The sequence below is a fragment of the Metarhizium brunneum genome, chromosome 6, assembly GCF_013426205.1.
Source record: "Metarhizium brunneum chromosome 6, complete sequence".
NCBI lineage: Eukaryota > Fungi > Ascomycota > Sordariomycetes > Hypocreales > Clavicipitaceae > Metarhizium > Metarhizium brunneum.
Window position 1 is genome coordinate 1413402 of NC_089427.1, and position 20252 is coordinate 1433653.

The 20252-nt window shown below is 52.1% G+C and overlaps 7 protein-coding genes across 7 annotated transcripts; 4 read left to right on the forward strand and 3 right to left on the reverse strand.

Moving 5' to 3' along the window:
- Positions 1–112: 112 nt before the first annotated feature.
- G6M90_00g097810 (uncharacterized protein) lies at positions 113–1915 on the reverse strand (the record flags this gene model as incomplete). The annotated part of the gene is made up of 1 exon (XM_014691075.1): positions 113–1915. The coding sequence occupies one exon, from the start codon at positions 1913–1915 to the stop codon at positions 113–115; it is 1803 nt and encodes a 600-aa protein (XP_014546561.1).
- A 383-nt stretch (positions 1916–2298) lies between these two features.
- Positions 2299–3255, forward strand: G6M90_00g097820 (uncharacterized protein; the record flags this gene model as incomplete). The annotated part of the gene is made up of 1 exon (XM_014691074.1): positions 2299–3255. The coding sequence occupies one exon, from the start codon at positions 2299–2301 to the stop codon at positions 3253–3255; it is 957 nt and encodes a 318-aa protein (XP_014546560.1).
- Positions 3256–3358: 103 nt separating this feature from the next.
- Positions 3359–5787, reverse strand: G6M90_00g097830 (uncharacterized protein; the record flags this gene model as incomplete). Its single annotated transcript, XM_014691073.1, has 8 exons — positions 3359–3636; positions 3702–3914; positions 3972–4154; positions 4211–4234; positions 4282–4713; positions 4773–5207; positions 5264–5583; positions 5642–5787. The coding sequence occupies 8 exons, from the start codon at positions 5785–5787 to the stop codon at positions 3359–3361; spliced, it is 2031 nt and encodes a 676-aa protein (XP_014546559.1).
- Positions 5788–8739: 2952 nt separating this feature from the next.
- On the forward strand, positions 8740–10665 carry G6M90_00g097840 (uncharacterized protein; the record flags this gene model as incomplete). Its single annotated transcript, XM_014691072.1, has 3 exons — positions 8740–9414; positions 9478–9778; positions 9836–10665. 3 exons carry the CDS (start codon positions 8740–8742, stop codon positions 10663–10665), a joined length of 1806 nt encoding a protein of 601 aa, XP_014546558.1.
- Positions 10666–11239: 574 nt separating this feature from the next.
- On the reverse strand, positions 11240–12334 carry rbm42 (RNA-binding protein 42; the record flags this gene model as incomplete). The annotated part of the gene is made up of 1 exon (XM_014691071.1): positions 11240–12334. The coding sequence occupies one exon, from the start codon at positions 12332–12334 to the stop codon at positions 11240–11242; it is 1095 nt and encodes a 364-aa protein (XP_014546557.1).
- A 2100-nt stretch (positions 12335–14434) lies between these two features.
- On the forward strand, positions 14435–16887 carry GND1 (6-phosphogluconate dehydrogenase, decarboxylating 1; the record flags this gene model as incomplete). The annotated part of the gene is made up of 5 exons (XM_014691070.1): positions 14435–14448; positions 14687–14833; positions 14904–15459; positions 15896–16333; positions 16447–16887. 5 exons carry the CDS (start codon positions 14435–14437, stop codon positions 16885–16887), a joined length of 1596 nt encoding a protein of 531 aa, XP_014546556.1.
- A 684-nt stretch (positions 16888–17571) lies between these two features.
- Positions 17572–20014, forward strand: G6M90_00g097870 (uncharacterized protein; the record flags this gene model as incomplete). Its single annotated transcript, XM_014691069.1, has 3 exons — positions 17572–17613; positions 17675–17941; positions 18002–20014. 3 exons carry the CDS (start codon positions 17572–17574, stop codon positions 20012–20014), a joined length of 2322 nt encoding a protein of 773 aa, XP_014546555.1.
- Positions 20015–20252: the final 238 nt, after the last annotated feature.

Consider the following 20252-nt stretch of genomic DNA (forward strand, 5'->3'; position numbering starts at 1 on the left):
TCAGCTCACAACTCAGCAGGAACAAGCACTTGAAGTCTCTTGATATAGCTTTGAGTGACTGTTGTGGAGCCTAATGATATGACTGATAACGCGAAGAGCAAAAATGTTCATCTCACCCCGAGCACTCTGAAAGGGAGAAGTCGATTCCTAGCCGGTCCAGTATGCGGTCCCTTAAGGCTCTGCAGGACGGGCATGGTTCTTGGCTTACGATAATTTTAGCTTGACGATTCCTCTCCTGCAACATAAAGAGTTGCAGGAAATCGTCACCATATTGAACCTGTCCTGCCTCGAAATTCCGAAAGATATAATTCCTCGTCACAAAAAAGCACATTAGCTGGGCCTCAGCATGAGACGCGTTGAAACTTCCCTCTACACCAGCCTTATCACGACGGTCTGATTCAAAGGAAAAGCCTATGGCTTCGGCGATGGCAAAATTCTCAACCCCTCCCCAATATCCTTCATTTAATCTCAAATACCCGGCCTCTGGTGACCTAAACTCGGAGTGTACGGGATTGGTCCTGCCGCTTACTGCGACTACCGGGGGGAAAGCACCGCCGCGAACGAGAACGGCCGCAGTCTTGGATTGAGTAAGTATTTCTATTCCTTGCCGGGGAATGACTAGGGATATTGTCGCGGCAGACAGAGACTTGTAGAAGAATGCGTCTGTGAGGTCTGCCAGATCAGGCTGTATGCCCGTTGAGGTACTCATCGCAGGTGTATGCTTCAGTAAGGCCCGAATCAGCCTTCTATGCCTTTTCTTAATGAACGGGTCCTCTGAGTACTTAGAATGTCGTTTATGTCTCTCCCGATCATTCCTCTCAGACTCTTCCGCTAAATTCCCTGCCGTCATGCCGCGCCGGTCCTTTAGAGAGCCATCTGCGCCAGCTTCAAGCAAGAGCTCAACAATTTTTGGATGACTCCAAAGGGCGGCTTCCATCAGCGGTGTTCGTCCTTTGGCATCCGTTACATTGACATTGGAACCGAGTTCCAAAAGGTATTCGACAGCTTTGCGGTGTCCGTTAGGCACTGCCAGGGCCAGCAAGGAGAGGCCATCCTTATCCTTAAACTGAAGTAGTGCAGTGGGATTTGGCGAACCCTCAAGATATGGTCTCATTTCATTCACGCTTCCACAACAAGCCGCCGATGCTAAATAGACAGAGGCACGTTCAGTCATTACTTCTTCTACTCCATCTCGCTCGGATATGATGTCGTAGTCCCCATCTTCTAGAGCTACGTCTTGTAGCCTGTCCGCAAGCTCAGAAGGCTCAGATGATTCGTCCGGATAGCAGCTTTCCAGCTCCTCCAGAACGTCCGCAGGTATCGTTTTCAGGCCAACCGTGCGGAATCGTTCTTCCAGCTTCGTGTCATCATCATCAGGTATCCGTTCGATTTCGAAAGATAATCCGGCAACCCTACAATCGTTCTCGAATGGGAAGATAATCACATACTCGATATCTACATCCGAATCTTTTTTTTCACATTGAGCCACTCTCGAATCGCAACGCGTTGGAGACGGACCATCGTAAATGTAACGCCCCAAGTCGTCCTGAATCCTCCACCCCGTCGCGCCATGATACCTAAAGTGGCTGATACCATGGACGTGCGTTTTGCTACAGAAAGGGCAAAGAACAGTTACCCTGCTATCACTCCAATGAAGGGCAATGGCAGCCAACAGTGATTCCTTTCGTCTCTGTGCAGCCGTATTGCGGCAAGGGATCTCTTCCGCAGACGCTGTCTCGTAGGAAACCCCATCTGGGGGGTTATAACGAAAAAATTGCAAAGTTGAATAATCCCACATTTCAGGACTGTAGGTATACTGGCTTTGAGGCTGGTGGATGGAATTGAAACCTGAGCAGACTTCGACACTGAAGCCCCGTGTATTGGGCACGAGAGTATTAAGAAATATCATGAACATCTTGGGCACTTCAGGTTTTACTCTCTTACCATAAAAACCAGTTTAATTGGTTATTAATCCCCCCTGCCAGGTCACGCATAAAGAATACGTAATTCAGTGAGGGGATTGCCTGCACAAGAGAACAGAGTTTCCGGCCCAGCAAGGAACACCACGCCAGTTATATCATTGCTCACTGCCACGCAGTCAGCCAGGCAATTCCCTAGGTCTTGCGTGCTTGGCCATGCGTTCAAACTCATGCACGTGCATAGCACATGGTCGGTGATGCAATAGCTCCGTGGCGGATTTCTGTAAATGGCGCGCATATCCCTCGAAACATTTCGAGAGGTGGAAACATCAAGTCTACATGATCCCGAACCACCCATTATTGATTCCCACCACACACCATGAGGCTCCTCACTGTCGTCCTGGGAGCTTCCCCCATCACCGCCCTCACAGCCACCCAGCTCTTCCAATTCGCCAACACATCCCAGTTCGTCGAAAACATCGCGGTGCGCCCCAACGGCCACCTTCTCCTCAACACATTCGACAACGCCCGCCTGTACACCCTCGACCCCTCCGCCAAGGAGATTGTTCCTCAAGTCATTGCCCAAATCCCCGGTAGCACTGCACTCACGGGCATTGTAGACGTAGCGCACGACGTGTACGCCGTATCCGCCGGTGTCCTCAACTTCACCAATCTTTCTTTCGAGCCCGGGACTTCGAAAATCGTGCTTGTCAATGTTGGCCATTGTGCCCACGGCAAGCCTGCCTCTGTCGAGGTTGCCGCCCAGATCCCCGAGGCGGGTCTTTTAAACGGCATCGCCGGCCTCCCCAAGCACCGACACATTGTCCTCAGCGCGGACTCCAAGACGGGCCGCGTATACCGAGTGAATACCCTGAACGGAGAGGTGGACATTGCCCTTCAGGACGACAGGTTTACGCCGGGACCGCGGCCCAACGCGGTGCCTCTGGGTATTAATGGCATCAAGGTCTTCAATGGATATCTGTACTTGACAAATTCGGGGCAGGGATTTGTTGCGAGGATCAAAATCAATGACTTTGGTGACAAGGCGGGCGACTTGGAAATCATCACTACCCTACCGCTCGACCCGCCCAAAACTCCCGACGACTTTTCCATTGCCAGGGATGGAACAATTTACCTGGGCGCCCATTTGGATACGTTGGTGAAGATAACGCCGGACGGCAAGTGGGTCTCTTTGATCGAAGGCAGCAGTGCTGGCGTTTATTTGGATGGGCCTACTTCTACGGCGTTGAGTAAAGATGAGAAGACAGTGTATGTTACTACGGGAGGCGGCGGCCAGAGTGGTAAAGGTGGACAGATTGTTGCCGTCAAGTTGTAATCCTGGGTGCAGACTTGGCTATCGAGCAGTAGTATTGAATTGGCTACATCACACATAAGGAGAGTTGCGACGGCCAGGAACCTGAAAAGCCCTCTGGTCGTCATCAATGCTGGCCCGTCCACCCTTCTGCTACTCGATCCAAGTTGAACGCAGCGCTGATGAGTGCAAGGTGACTGAATGCCTGCGGCGTATTGCCCAACTGCTCGCCACTTCGAGCAATTTCCTCCGAAAACATGGATAAGTGGTTGGAAAATGAGAGCATATTCTCAAACATGTTGACTGCGCGGACAAGATATTTCTTTTCATAGACACCAGCACGGGTCATGGCCTCGACTAGCCAAAATGTGCACATGCTAAACGCACCATCCCGCCCACCAACGCCTATAAAGTCCTAATTAGCATCACATCATGGTTCCTGGGGGATACATTGAGATATTGGGCCATACCGTCATCTGACAGTTCCGTATCGTAGCGAAACACCAAGCCAGCACTGGTTAGACCGCCTTTATCAGGAGGCAGTAGGATTCGGTCCAAAGTATTGACGAATCGAGGATCACAAGGTGAAATAAAGAACACGAGGGGGGCAATGAGGATAGCCGAATCTAAAACGGTCCTGTTTTCGTAGCTTTGAATAAAAGCCTTCATCTCGGTGTTGTAACCTGTAAAACAAACTCATTAGTGATGACATCGCCCGAGGACGTACGTGCTTGACCGACCCTTTTCCATTACTTCTTCGTAAATCTTGTCCCTGGCCGCCAGCCAATTGGCACGGTTGGGACACGGGAAACACCGCTTCTCGGCTAGTCGTAGGCCGCGGTCAAAGGTGACCCAAAGCATGATTCTGGAATAAGTAAAGTGCTGCTTCGTACCACGGACTTCCCAGATTGACATGTCGGGATCTGTGGTGTCAGCATTCATTTGAACAGAATTTACGGAGTATTACGATAATACACACCATTGACAATAGTCAACACATAGTCTAGAGAAATTAGCATGTCGGCAGAGATGTTGGACACCGGAACCTACCTAGTAATTCTCTCACTGCACACCACACATCCCAAGGCACTGGTTTGCCGTACTTATTGTACAGGTATATGGCGTCCATGAGTTCGCCGTAAATGTCAAACTGCTGATGAAAAGCAGCACCGTTACCAATTCGGACCGGCTTACTGCCTCGATAGCCGTCAAGATGGTCCAGCGTGCTTTCTGGGATGTCCGTCTCACCGTGGATGGTAAACATGATAGGCAAACCCCCATCGGGACCGCGAGACTTGACAAAACGCTCCATAATAAAGTCCATGTATGCATCTGCCTCGGCCCTGAATCCAAGTCGAAGGAGAATGTAAATGGTGAAGCTGGAGTCGCGCACCCATGAATACCGGTAGTCCCAGTTTCTCACTCCACCAATGTCTTCTGGAATAGAAAAGGTGGGCGCTGCCACGATGGCGCCGGTGGGTTCTGCAGGCCATTAGAACACGAGGATTAGAAGATGCGCGGGAATGTGTGTGTAATCTCACCGTAGGTCAGCATTTTCAAAATCATGAGACTTCGAGCCACAACCTCCCTCCAACGGCCCTTGTACTTTGACTGATGGTTGAAATTGTGCCAAAAGGTCTGAGTATCATGCTGTTGACTGTCAAGCACCGAAGTGGAAATCCGTGCCGTGATATGATCTGGGATGTCGTTCCTCAGCACAAAGGAAATGGCCTCTCCTTCATGTACTTGAACCCGGCCAACGAGACCTTCGCCAATCATCCCCTCCTTCTTTACCCTTTTGAATGTGATATGGGGACATCCGTTGCCGTCGTCTCCTTGCTGAAGGACCACATCCAACTGAAGTCGCACATCTTTGCCATGGAAGGTGGCAACTTTGCTCTGCGAGTCGCTGTTGGGGAATAGTGTGGTCGTGTGTGGCTCAAGGCCGTATCCAAAGGCAGGAAATATTTCCACATCTATGAGCTATGAGCATCTGGAAGTTTCACCTTGAATGTGACCACGGCAAACTTACCAAACGTCAAGGATCCTCTGATACATTCTACTCGTCTAACGAGCCACTTCTTGAGTTCCTCTTGCACGCTTGTCGACTCACGATAGGAACTTTGTTTGTATTCTTTGGTGGTGACTAGTGCGGACTTGGGCCGAGGGAAGAAGTCGACCAGATCCACAACACCGTCCTCATGAATGTATCGGGTCTGCAGAATGCATGACCCAGGCAGGTATTGCTGTTTGGTGGTACACTGGAATTCTGCTGGAGGCGCAATACTAAAGTAGCCGCCCTTGTCCTTGTCCAACAGTCGACAAAACACGGACGGCGAGTCAAAATCGGGCCTACACCCACGTTTCAATCAAGAATTCTTGTGACGGGCAAACCGTAGGACAATCTCACCAGCACATGAAGTCCACGCTGCCATCAATGCCCACAAGCGCACAAGTGTGCATGTTGCCGATCATTCCGTAGTCCTCTATCGGCAGGTAGCCGCCCGTCTGAGCCCGACGGGACGGTCCCCGGCGAGGTGCTGAACCTTCCGCCATTGAGCAAGCTCGTCAGCAGGACGAGTTGGGAATGGCATCAAATGATTGACAGGATTCGATCGAGATGATGAATCATTTGAGGTGATTCAAATCGGAGATGCGAGTGAATGGGAGTGGGAAGCTTTGGAAGTCTATTCCGGTCGCAATACAGGGAGAAGAAGCTAGGTACCTCTAAGTATGTAATCACTAAGTAAAGTAGGTTGGTTGGCAGCTGTCAGTTGAGCTGTTTTATCTAGGTGTTGGTGGGGCGAGGTGAGCTCAGCCGACTTCCGGGGAAAGTGGGTCCAAACTTCACGATCTTGATGCTGATGCGATCTTGGAGTGGAGGAAGAGGACCTGTCCCATTTGTTCTCGACGTCTGAAGAGTACTTACTTAGTACTAGTTGTTGATTTTACTTTGATTCATATTCCCCACAGGCCACAGCTTAGAAGATGTCATTGCTCGCAGCTGCCATTTCTTCTACCAAGCCGGGAGCTTCGGGCACGAAAGCAAAATGCAAGTGTGACGCTAGATTCGGTCCTGGTGTAACCGACGAATCATCCAAGCACTGATGAAAAAAGACTGTTGAGAGCAAAGCAGACGAATTAAGAGCAGCGAAAGGGGTGAATTGCTACTAGGCTGGGAGCTTTCCGTCTCTTAGCGACGAAGCGATAATCAGTTTGTGACATGATACGGTGGAGATGCGCCGATAGCGCATATTTGGTCTTTTGTCTTCTAGTCATTCTTAGAGCAGAAGGTATCAAGATCCTGTCGACTGGTGGCTTTGGTGATAGTGTGAGTCTTGAGTCTTGACAACATACTCCGTACGTTGCTATGTTTCGACCTGAACCATTTATGCGGTCGTTTTGAGACACAGTTCGGAAGAGTCACCTGTGACATTTTACGTAACAACGGGGTCTGGTGGTAATATGAGAACAACCTCAAAAAACCCCGCGGACTGTCTAGAGCTTACGAACTCCGTACCTCTTCCCCGCACCCACGATTATGACTGAAACAGTGCTAGAAGATTGTTGCGGGCAGCAATGTCGGACCCCTTCTTTACCAACTTTCCAGCCTAAGGCTGGTCCAGCTTCTCGTCCGACACGCCTTCTCCGCACCGAGAAAGCTGACTGTGCCTGTGCTCGCAGGGCTGACAAACTGGGTGCTGGTGCCATGGCCATCTCAGGAAACATTGAAGACAAATGGGAAAAGATGGGAGCGGTGGCTGGGACAGGGCGGAGGTCGAAAGCCCGACATGGAGGCCCAGAGGCACTCCTCTCCCCTCCATTCTACTGGCTTATGTTCACCACATCCGTTTGTGGCCGCCAGCTTCGCCCACCAGAGCGCCTGATCGATCGCGTGGCGGTGAGGAGCAACGGCCCACAAAGATGAGCCTGGCAGCTCGCAGGTCCTGTCGGACTGTGCGTGGTGATACCGTGCCTGCTCTTGCACCACGACTCCACGAGACAGCGCTTTCGTGCGGAGTACAGCAACGGTTGCCACGTCTCTGTGCTCCAACATTAGTACACTATTCCCTGTTGAACTATCAAGCCACTCTTACTTTGGCGGAATAGTAAGGTGTCCGGTGTACATACATACGCACCTCATGCAGTGGATCTTGTAGAAAGGAGGCAATGCCCAAACTCGCGTGAAGAAGTCAGGATTGGCTGCCCAAAAGATACCAGACGTACGGAGTATTATTGCTGGTTCAGGCCCAGCTCCAGGGGTCCTGGTGGCCAAGCTTGTTGTCCCATCTATTACCGGGTCCAGCCGTCCGTCCATCAGGGGGGAACCATCGATTAATCATGCCGACAAAGTCAATGTTGTGCCTCTGCATGGGTCATGCGTTCGTCGCGGGTCACTGTGTTGTGCACAAGTCTGCACATGTGCAAGCAATTCTCGGCTGGTCTGTTGCAAAGTGAACGCGGTGTTGCGATGCAAGCCAGACTGCCAGAGAGCACACATATACAGGCATGCAGGAGTGTTCTGAAGAAATACTAGCATACCAGAGGAGGTCTAGACTGAGCCATGGCCCGTCCCATGGACAGGCCGTCGATGTTGAACGGTGAGCGGTCGTCGCGACATAGCTTGCACATGTGTGGGTAAAGCATTTGGAGGCTGTCGCGTGCCCTGCAATATTCCTTCATGGCGGCCGCAAGCCTGTCACTTCCCTCCCCCCAGGAGGCCGATTCGCCTGGAGACTTTGGCTTGCTAACCAACACATCAATTGCTGCTATTGAGATGAATTGACGGTGTTTGGTCTTGTTGCTGCCCGGTCTTGATCATACTATTGTTCTTTCAATGTTGACGTTCCGGGAGCCAAGACACCCGGAACTAGGGAGGGGGGGAAGACTTGCAGCGCCGTCTAGCCCTGTGACCCAGCCCAAAGTGCTCTAGCTGCCGCGAGCCAGGGGCTGGTACAGTTGCACGGAGTACGTACCTACCTGTATGCACCAGTCAACTGCAAGTGGCTGGGTACCAAGCCACATGCACCAGTCGGCCTCCTAGTCGGTACCTGGAAACGCCCATGCCGCCTTCTGCCTGTGAGCACTCATCCGTCGGTCCAAGCGACGAGGTTCATCTCCACAATTCATCTGCCCCCCTCATGCAACACCAGGACTGTCCTCCGTCTGATTCTGTGCTTGCATGGCGGCATCTCGTGGCCAGCTGCACTGTTTCACACATCTCTCTTCCTTTGGCTCCGGTACATGTCCAATAAGCTCCCCTGTTGGCCTGCCATTTTACCCACCTAAACGCCGGAGCGGACGGGGAGCCCCAGTGCCGGCTGGTGGCTCAGGTCTCTTGACGTCCTCGCCCGTTGGGTGCCGTCAAAACCCCAGACATACAATTCCACCTGTACTGGTCAATGACTGGACCGTCGCGTGCCCGCCCCAGTCCAAGTGCGAGTGCAAGATGACATTGTACCCTGCCGAGCCTAGGAAGCTTTGTTGTGACCCTTCGAAATCTCCATCATGGCCCCAGACCCATCGTCTCCCTCCTCCCATACTATCCTCTCCCCTTCCTCTCCCCTGGTTGCGTTCGACGCAGTACAGTCACCAATTTCTCCCAGCAGTGCTTCACAATTCGATCCTCGACTCGAGTTCTCTGGCGCCATCGCCCCTGCCCCGACCAATCCTTCTACGTCTCGACAAGCAGTCGGCTCAGGCTCTGCCGGCAACGATATCGAGATGGAACCAATTCCGGGTCATCGGCGGCGGAAGAGCAGTCTCATGAACCCAGTTGGTGGTCACAGTCTCTCTGGTGTGCCTGCTCCTGGCCGGCCAAGTTATTCCCAAAGCTCCCGTAACAACGCTCCTACGTCTTCTAGCCTGCAAGAGGGCTCAAAAGAACATCTCGATGTTCCTGGTCGGAGTACTGGGGAGTCTGGCTCCAAGGACGACTCAGGGAGAGACAGTTCCAGTGACGAGGATTTGCACGACGATGAGGAAATGGGGTTGACGAGAAAGGATAAATCGCGGAAGCAAAAGAAACGGAGGAGGAATACATTGCTAGACAATCGAATTGCGCGCGAGAAGCATGTTTCCGACGACGAGCGCAAGGAAGCAGATCGCAATGTCGTCAGGAGCCTGTTCACGAATGGGGTTTTGATCCTGTTGTGGTACTTCTTTTCGCTCTCCATCTCACTAGTAAGTGTCAATCTTGGATCGACTCAAACCCTCACGTACCTGGATTGACCATTGGCTTGTTAGTATAATAAATGGATGTTCGACAAGGACCGCCTGAATTTTGCATTTCCCCTATTCACCACGTCTACACATATGATTGTGCAGTTTGTCTTGTCAGGCCTGGTCTTGACATTCGTGCCCTCACTACGGCCAAAAGCAGCACACAACTCTGACGGCGGCCGATCCAGGCATGAGTCTGGGCCTCAGGGATCCGTCATGTCCAAAATATTTTATTTTACCCGTATTGGCCCGTGTGGTGCCGCTACTAGTCTAGATATCGGACTGGGAAATACGTCACTCAAGTTTATCAGCTTGACATTTTACAGTATGTTGCATGTTCCAACAACCGCCGACAATTATATGTGCTAATGCTCAGTACTAGCCATGTGCAAATCTTCATCCCTTGCTTTTGTCCTGCTCTTCGCCTTCGTATTCCGTCTCGAAACGCCAACTTGGCGCCTCGTTGCCATCATCGCAACGATGACGTTTGGTGTCATTCTTATGGTGTTTGGGGAGGTCGAATTCAAGTTTGGAGGCTTCTTCCTCGTCATTTCTGCAGCATTCTTTTCAGGGCTGCGGTGGGCTCTTACGCAGATCCTGCTTCTACGCAACCCGGCCACCTCCAACCCCTTTTCGAGCATCTTCTTTCTCTCTCCCGTCATGTTTGTCGTTCTCTTTTCCCTGGCTATTCCGGTTGAGGGTTTCGGGCCGTTGTGGGATGGCCTCAAGGCCCTCAACGCGGAATGGGGTGTCTGGACACCACTTTTCCTATTGTTCCCAGGTTGCATTGCGTTCCTCATGATTGCATCCGAATTTGCGCTTCTTCAACGAACATCCGTCGTCACCTTGTCTATTGCAGGCATTTTCAAGGAAGTCGTAACCATCTCCGCCGCGTCCATTGTTTTTGACGACAAGCTCACGTCTATCAACGTCATCGGTCTCCTCGTCACAATGGCCGCTATTGGCGCCTACAATTATGTCAAGATCACCAAGATGCGCCAAGAGGCACAAATTGAAGTCCATGAACGCCATGCGGGCGTGCACCCAATCACTCCAATCAGTCACAGCGGAAGTGGCAGCGACATGGACAATGATGAATCGGCCGCAGAGACCGCAGGTCTATTACAACGGACTGACGAGCAGGAACAGGGGATTGTCACAGTGGATGGTGACGTGCAACCGGACCTGCCTCGACCATCGAACGCGCAATGAAAAGTGGATAGAAGAAAGCGTTTATGATGGAGATTTTTTACTTTAAGCATACTGCAAACCGGTTCTCCAGCGTTGATTTTATTTGTTTCAATGTTTTGTATATTGTCGTCTAATTTTGGACCTAAGGAAAAGGCCATTCACTTTATCTGTTTTGTGGGATGGATGGAAAAAGAATAGGGTGGCGGGAAGGGCAGAGGATCTCGGCATGGTTTATTTTTGCTAGTGAGTCAAGCTAGAGTGGCTCGGATATACCATTGATCTAGAGGTGGAAGGAAATACCAAAGCTCGGCCCACGTTAGCATATAAAGGGACTAGACATTGGATACGTGTCAATAGCACGCGGTAATGGAAATGTACGTTGTGCATGCATGGTTTGGTTTCCGCGACGCATCTACAGTGACTCAAGTACTGACAATATACCGGGTGGATTTGTGCTGTATTACTATTCCAATGTTCAACGCCGTACGGGATATGCGCGGCCCCCCCAACGCCAGATCAAACGCCAAAATGCCCAAATTCTGCACGAGAACAAAATGATGCATCTGTAGCATCCAACCTACAAAAGCACAACGCTCTATCCCAGCAGCCGCAGACCATTCTTGGTCTTTTGTCCAGGCTTCGTCACACCCGTGGGCGCAACGGGCCCAAGTGCTGCTGGCTCATACGCACCGTAGGTGCCGCTTCCACCACCATGACCAGCGCCACCCTGCTGATTACCTGATTTCTTCCAATTACCATTCCTGTTATTCTTCCCGTTCCTTTTTTCCTTGACATTGGTGGCCTTGATTTCTGTATTGGCCTTCCTGACAATCACGGGGTGGCTCTGAATGTACTGGCCGTTCATGGTCTTGGCGGCGTTGAAGAAATCATCTGCATCGCTGAAGCTGACGAATCCGTAGCCCTTGGATTTGTTCGTCCGCTTGTCGCGAATTACTCGGGCTTTCTGGACGGACTTCCATGGCGCAAAGGCCTTGAGGAGGGAGTCGTCTGTCGTTTCGCCAGCGAGGTTGCCCACGAATAGGCGGAGATGGGCAGGGTCCCATTCGAGGAGGCTATCGTCGGTCCATTTTTTACCGCCGCCTTGGCGGACAACCGTCTTCTTCTTGTCGGGCTGGCCTGGTATAGCCGTTGCGGGAACTTCTGGCTTCGGGACGTCGGGGGTGATTGGCTTGCCATTCTTGTCGACGGCTGGGGTTGCTTCGCTCGAATATGTGCTCTGCCACTGGGCTATTTGCGCGGCCATTTCGGGGTCATAGTCGCTGGGGTTGGATACGACGGCGGCTTGGTGGCCTGGCATCGGGAAAGGATTTCTGATTTGGGGTGCTGCCGAGTACGATGTCGGACCGTGGGAATAGCTCTGAGGACCGTAGCCTTGCCGTGGTGCTGATTGATATCCATATCCTCGTCCCCCGCCACTCACTTCGGCGGGGGGTGCGCCAGAATGGCTTGAATATGTAGATTGGCCATATTGACTCGCTGTCGAGGCCCCAGGATATCCTGATGCGCCAGCGTTGTAGGATGGACCGCTCGAATACGTATGCACCGGGGCTTTTGAGGTTGTCGAAAAGGCGGGTTTGAAGCCCGATCGACCGGTGTTGTTGTTGTTGCCAGCGTTTGCTGGAGGCCGAGGTGGGAGAGAACTGGTGCCTGGAGGAGGCGGGTAGGCCATGATGAACAGAGGGAACCTATTTACAAGTGCCTTTCCTTGTTTTTGACGTACCTTGAGTTTTTACACACTCAAAGTTGATTCTTGCGCAAAAGCCTGGGCAGGTTTGGCAGCCGGGAGGCTATGTCGTGTTGTGTCGATGTCTCAAGATGTTAAGTTGTTCATGCTAACATAGCTGAAGGCCTTTCGAGACGCCTTGACGTCGAACCCAACCTTGCGCCACGGAAAATTCCAGCCACTAACCCCATCACGTGATCATTCGGAGACTTGACAGCTCCCTGGTCAGCTCGAGGCTGTCAAAAGTCTACTTGGTAGTTGCACTTGCGATTATTCTTATTCAGAGCTGCACAATGATGGAACGTTTATTTTTGGATTACAAAGTTACGACCTCAGCCATAGCGACTCTTGAGGGCATCAACTAGAAGCCCGAGGTGATGATGAATTATCTCCGGTCCCGATGGGTCGCGCTTCGGCCGGCGTCCCGTGGGGGCTCACGCCGGGCCATCGTCCGAAGAAGTAGTGAGGTAGACGGGGTCAACATATGCCGCACAGCTTGAGGGGATGGGGCCATACATTCGGGCTTAAGGAGTTGATATCGGCCCAAATGATGCTCACGGCGAGATGTTGGCCAGTGCTCCTCTATGACAAAGCATTATGGGGTGTTGGCAATGTTCATGTGGTTTAACTACCTAGGTGGTCGAATACGGATCGAGCCCTCAGTCTGTTAAGTCCGTTACAGGTCTGTATGACATGCCTCAAGGTTAAACGTTGAGTGGATTGGTTGAATAGCACTCTCATTACCCGGAGAAGCACATTTACCGATCGTGTACTCCGTACTCCGTATCAAGAGCCTATTGCAACCTCACCAACATGGGTGTGGTATTGGACGGACCGTTGTGGTCCGGCAAGTGACTAATCACTACCCAGGTACCTAGGAAAGTGCCCAGCAACCCAGATAGTAGTAAGTATTGTGGCCCCAACGCGTACCAACAAGCCAGCCTCGTTTGGTGAGTGAGACGGCAAAAAAGTGATGGGGCCGTTGGCAAGAGAATGATAGACTCCACTGATGGCTTGCGCGGGCTGCAAGGTGAGCAGGACCAGAATCGAAAACCACTCGTTTCCCATGTCCACGGGATGGGTTTGGTCTGCAGCCCGTGGGTTCGTCTGCGGCAGCCAATTCCTTTCACGACGAGACCGGGGCGTTGGGGTGCATTGCAGGTGCATATTTGGGGTTTTTCTTTGCTCCTTTTGGTTCATATCCTGATACGGCGGTGATCCGGGCGTCCCGCGGCTGGGACATGCATGTTTTGGAATGGATTGTGAAGCACTTCCATAACGCGCTGGACCCCTCGGTAGCAGCTTGGCATCCCATGTCTAAATGGCCGAATATCAATGTGTTGGTTCTCGCAAGCAAGGCCGACATACAATGGGGGCATTTGAACCTTTATGGACGCTTGTACGAGTAGAGCTAGGGCCAGCTCGGTCATGATGATGCAGCCACAGCAGAAACGTAGCCCTGGGGACGATGGGGCGTGGGGTGGAAAGCCAAAGATAGGGCCCCGCGCACGTAATGGTTTGTCATGTATGACTGACTGACTAAATAAAAGAACAAGTGATTTTCAGGGAAGGAACGAGACTGGAACTTGCCTTTGTGGCTTCGTGATAGTCCTCCGGTTGAGTGCTCAGGTCTCCCAGGTGTCAACTGGTCATGCTTGCAAATGCTGCGTTAATGCTCCCATGCGTCTCTGCTACACGCCACAATTGAACCTGAAAGATTCAATGTTGACGGCCCTCTGAAGCTAGCTTTTTGAAAACGGCCGTGCCGGGCCCTGATGACGATGATTCTACCGCCCCGCCAATCACTGTTTCCTCCCTGCCCGCTTTTCCGGGTCACGCCAAACTTCTCGAGCGTCAGTTTGCTGTAACAACAAGCTTCGCCTTCCAATCTCTCGACCCCGTTATAATTCTCTCATCTGCCACACCTCTCTTCCTCCGGCCCTGATCTTGTTCTCCTTTCTCCCTTAAACCACCTCCGTCTGCACCTCCGTCTCCAGCTTCCTCTCGAGATATTTCCACTCCATACAATATCCCAACAACGCCATCATGTCCGGCCCCGTGTAAGTGCTGCCTCATCTACAACCCCTCCATCCAACGTCTGGTTGCTCCTGCTGTTACCCCACCACCCCGCCCCAGAGTGTGCTGTCTTGCTGTGACCTCTCAATTCCGCGCATATTTTCGCACCTCGATGGCTGTTATCGCGGGACCTGTTTTGGTGTTTATTTTTGCGTCGTCATAACCCAGCGTCGGAGCCCGTTGACTCTCCTTGTTGACACCCTGCTCATGGTCTTGGGACAGCGCTCGCCTCGCGAATCTCAAGCTTGGCGGCGGCGAGCAACCTCGCCAACCCTTCCAGCCCACCTCAACCTCTCCGTCCATCCAAGCTTCGGGAAGTGCTGACAATGTTTCAAGCGCTGATTTGGGCCTCATCGGCCTTGCTGTCATGTAAGTTTGTGCCCTCGTCAGATCGAACAATGCCCCGGGCCGTGCGGCACCGGCTGACAGCCTGTAACAGGGGACAGAACCTCATCATGAACATGGCCGACCACGGCTTCACCATCTGCGCCTTCAACCGAACTGTCTCCAAGGTCGACCGATTCTTGGAAAATGAGGCCAAGGGCAAATCCATTGTTGGTGCTCACAGTGTTGAGGAGTTTGTAAGCAAGCTCAAGTCTCCTCGCCGTGTCATGCTGCTCGTTCAGGCCGGCCAGGCTGTCGATGACTGGATTGAGAAGCTTCTCCCCCTCCTCTCAAAGGGCGACATCATTATTGATGGTGGTAACTCTCACTTCCCTGACTCCAACCGCCGTACCAAGTACCTGGCCAGCAAGGGCCTCCGATTCGTCGGATCCGGTGTATCCGGTGGTGAGGAGGGCGCCCGATACGGTCCCTCTCTGATGCCTGGTGGTGACGAGGAGGCGTGGCCTCACATCAAAGACATCTTCCAGGGCATCGCTGCCAAGAGTGATGGTGAACCCTGCTGTGAATGGGTCGGAGACGAGGGTGCTGGTCACTACGTCAAGATGGTCCACAACGGTATCGAGTATGGTGACATGCAGCTGATTTGCGAGGTATGTTCCCAAGAATCCTCCTCAAATTAACGCAACGCAGCCTTGAATCCAGGGACTTTTACGCTGCACTTAATAACTAAGCGTCTTTAAAATATATAATGTTCATCCTATTTTTAGAGGAGAAAAGCGTTATATAATACGAGAACCGCCTGGTGGTGTATAACATTGACTTGACCTAATCGATTCTTGGTGTCGAAACTGTGCAAGAGAAATAAAAGATCTCTAGCATAGTTTTAACACTAAAAATTAATTAGGGTCAACTTAGTATTATATACCAGGCGGTTTCAGTACGCTCTTCTCCTCCAAAAAAATAACTTTAATATCTTATACTTTAAAGACACTTAACTATCAAGTGCAGCGCAAAACTCTCTGAATTGAAGGCTGCGGACCCAATCAACTCACCAGTATGAGAACCTTGACTAACCTGAACTTCTAGGCCTACGACATCATGAAGCGTGGTCTTGGCCTTTCCAACAAGGAGATGGGTGATGTCTTCACAAAGTGGAACAAGGGTGTTTTGGACTCTTTCCTGATCGAGATTACCCGTGACATCATGTACTTCAATGATGACGATGGCAAGCCTCTTGTTGAGAAGATTCTTGACCAGGCCGGCCAGAAGGGCACTGGCAAGTGGACTGCGGTCAATGCGTTGGATTTGGGCATGCCCGTCACTTTGATTGCTGAGGCTGTCTTGGCTCGTTGTCTGTCTGCCATCAAGCCAGAGCGTGTTGAGGCTTCCACCAAGCTGCAGTATGTCTCGCGCAGCAGCGGCAAGTTTGAAGGCAACAAGGAGCAATTCCTTGAAGACCTCGAGCAGGCTTTGTATGCTTCCAAGATTATTTCTTACGCCCAGGGCTTTATGCTGATGCAGGAGGTACGGATCTCCTTTCCTGCCCCCCAAACCCCATCCTCGCTGCCTTGTCTTTCCTTTGTACTCCAAATTACAGTGTCGAGTGCCATACTAACAAAAATTGTTCTTACAACCAGGCCGCCAGAGACTTTGGCTGGAAGCTCAACAAACCCTCCATTGCTCTCATGTGGCGTGGTGGCTGCATCATCCGCTCCGTCTTCTTGAAGGACATCACAGCCGCCTACCGCAAGAACCCCGAACTTAAGAACCTACTCTTTGACGACTTCTTCAACAAGGCCATCCACAAGGCCCAGCCAGGCTGGAGAGATGTTGTTTCCAAGGCTGCTGAGCTTGGTATCCCTACTCCTGCCTTCTCCACTGCCCTGTCGTGGTTCGACGGCTACCGAACCAAGGACCTGCCTGCCAACCTCCTCCAGGCTCAGCGCGACTACTTCGGCGCTCACACTTTCCGTGTCAAGCCTGAAGCCGCCAATGACAAGTACCAGACTGGCAAGGACATTCACGTCAACTGGACCGGCCGTGGCGGCAACATCTCTGCCTCCACCTACCAGGCGTAAAATTTGTACTGAGAGTGAGGTGTGAAGGGACATAAAGATACAATATGAATTCATTGGGGGCGTACACTAGTTTTTTTGCCGGGAAACTGATGCAAATGTGAATTATGCTTAATACAAGATGGATCCGTGGCGGGACTCATGGTTCCGTAACAAGCAGTCGTCGCCTTGCGGCGCCATGAGAGCACCGGACTCTCCCAAAGAAAAAGGATAAAAAAGCAGGCTACAATACAAAACCGTATCTTTAAAATTCATCATTTGGCTCCTCAATTGCCACTATAGTATTGACCACTAAGATGTCTGGTGTTTTTGAGTGGAAGAACATGCGAGACCTGGAGAGACCGCAAGAGACGGATCCACCCTATCCGACTAGCACGGTCACTGTGATTGGCCAAACGCCATCCAGCCTCGTCGCGAGCAAATTTGGGCCCGCGCCGCGCAAGGAACAACGAGCAAGCAAGCACCTTTAACAACTCCATCCATCACAGTCCATCACGAGCGATTGCGCCGCCCAATCAGGCCCATCACCAATCATCAACTGGGTTTGTCGCCGCCCTGGATTGGTTGGACGCAATACCCTTTGACACGCTCAATCCATCGAATTTCATTGAATTTCTCCAGGGCTTCAGCACGCGGGAGGACCTCGATTGATTTACCACACGAAGGAGACTGGGCCTTCATTCAAAGATGGCGCAACCAGATCCTAGCCACACCGTCCCCCAGGACCTGGTGAGCTCTCATCATGCGTTACGATTTCGACAATGTTGACTCTCTGCTAATTCGTTCCCAGATGCCCCATGTCCACCTCGTCTCCTCTTATCGATATCCGACGATGCCTCGAATCGACATGAACGAGGTCGCAAAGTGGCTCATGACTGCCCCTCAGATTGCCAGGGACCGCGCTCCGTTCTTCTGGACATATCTTGATAAACCTGCCGATGGCACAATTCTGTTGGCTTGGCAGCCTCTTCAGCGACTGGGGACAAACTTTGCGACGGACGGTTTCGTTTGGGCACCACCGGAGCAGGTCTACAAGCATGACTTGGGCAATGGCTTGGTACACACGACAGCGCCTACCTATGGACAGTGTTCGTATGCTAACTTACTTTGATGGCAGATACTGGAAATTTACTACCTCAAGGCTGGGTACATACCCGGCGAGCAGTTTGCGCTTCACACCCGACGACGATTCCGACTTGTACCTACTCCGGGTCACCCCAACCCTCCTCCGCTTGACATGAGCCTCTTCATCGTCCACTACGGTCCCTCAGAGCAGAATGATCGCGTTCCAGCAAGCATGGTTCCCTATGATGAACGCGTCAATGCCATCATGCAACAGCGACACTTCCTCCTTCGGGGTGGCCAGATTCGACGAAAAGAATTCATGCTCTCCGATCGTGTCAACTGGCCGTCGCTTCCTGAGCTGACTCGGCAACAAATGGGCCCGCAAATGGCGCCCAGAGGAGTTCCTCAGCAAATGGCATACCCTCCTCAGCCGGTACCCGGTCCCCCGGCTAAGCGCGCGAGACATTCACAGAGTCAAAGCCAACAGCAGCAGCAGCAACAGCAACAGCAACAGCAACAACAACATCAGCAGCAGCAACAACACCAGCAGCAGCAGCCTGCAGTGCCAGGCATGAACCCCATGGATTCTGCCTTTGATGACGAGGAGGATATCTCAAGGGGTGACATGTTTGATCATTTGACTCCCAGGGAGATCTCTCTGCACCGCTATCAGCAAAATCACGAATGGATGGAGGAGATTCTCTCGTCAGCCTACAGGATAGGTCAGATCCAGCCATCCGACCTGAACCTTGGGCTCAAGGGCGAGCTGGCATCTCTGACTGAAGGTATATTTACTGCCCAAGGAGGCGATGTTTTCACACAGTCTCCAGAAAAGCCATATGTTGGTCGTCTGGATTCAGGATTGGCAGACGAGTTCCGAAAACGAGTGAGCAAACATGTCGAATCTACTGAATCGGAAATCAAGAAACTGCAAGAAGAGCACGCCGAGCTCATGGCAAGCTTCAAGCAAAATTCAGCTCTGAAAATCAAGGAGAAACAAATTCGCTCTATTCCGGACCCTCCTGTCCCCGAGATATTCAAAGCGGAGGACCGCTCGGACAACGTGGAAGAGCAGCGGGCACCGACATTACAGCCGGGAAAGACGCCATTTGATGCTATACTCAAAGATGTGGAGGCATCTATAGGACGCAAGATTGACATTCATCCCGTTGTCAAGAGAGTTCAGGACGGCGGGTACCAAGCTCCAGCTCCCAAGCCACCCACGCCCATACCCACGACCCAGATGTCCCGGCAACCGTCGCAATCGGGCTCACAGAATAGTGGCCTGATGATGGGTGATTCGGACATGGAAATGGGAGGCACTGCAGCAGGCCTACTGGACCAAATGCATACTGGATTCTCATCTACGTCAACCCCGGTCAACAACTTCCCGACGCCTCAGGCCCAAGTGTCCGCAGCGCAGTCGAATGCCCCAACACCGTCCAATGCTCATAACATGCCCTCTCCGGCACCGGCTCTCCCAACAGTACCAGAGGCAAGTCCGGGATTATCGCAGCCTTCTCACTCACAACCAGCAGGCGACGTTGACATGTCTGGAATGGGGGCTCACTCCAAGGCGCAGGGCGGCTCGGCGGCAGATCAGGGAACTGACAGTGGTGATTGGGTTGTGGTGCCAAAGGGCGGTGCATCTCCAGATGCCAATGGCCCGCCATCTGCGATCTCGAGTGCTGCTGCCGTGACTGCTACTACTACTGCTGCTGTGCCCGCCGCCGCTCCAACCGTTACAGCCGAGGCGAGCACCGGACTGGCTGCGCAACAAAAGCTGGCGCCGGTTCCTACGAAGCCTATATCCGCAGCCGCCACCCCGGCAGTTACGGATGGTGGTTCCGCCTCGTTCGACCAAAACGACTTCAGCTCACTAGGTGACCTGGATACCGCAGGCGATGCTATGGCGGGCTACGATGCCCCTGATCTGGATGGCTCGGCCGGGGGGCTTGGTGAGGATTTAGACTTGCAGATGGACATGGATGACTCTGCATTTGGCGACGCCTTTCACGTAGACGCCTCAGGCACACCGGGCGATGCTCATAATCAGGACCTGTAGACGTACGGTCTCAGAAGGATGAATGGCTCGATGCTGGGAGATTCTTGAAAGAATCATAAAACGGAGAATGGCGTGATGTCTGTTGCCGCAGACCTGGTAATTGGCCGGTGTATGTCCTTTTTTTTTTTGGTTCCCCTTTCTCTCTGTTTTTGTTTAATATCTTGTTTGCTAGGTAGACCGGGTTTAGGTGTAAATGGGATTAGCATGTTCGTTGCATTTGACACGGCTGTACGACGGT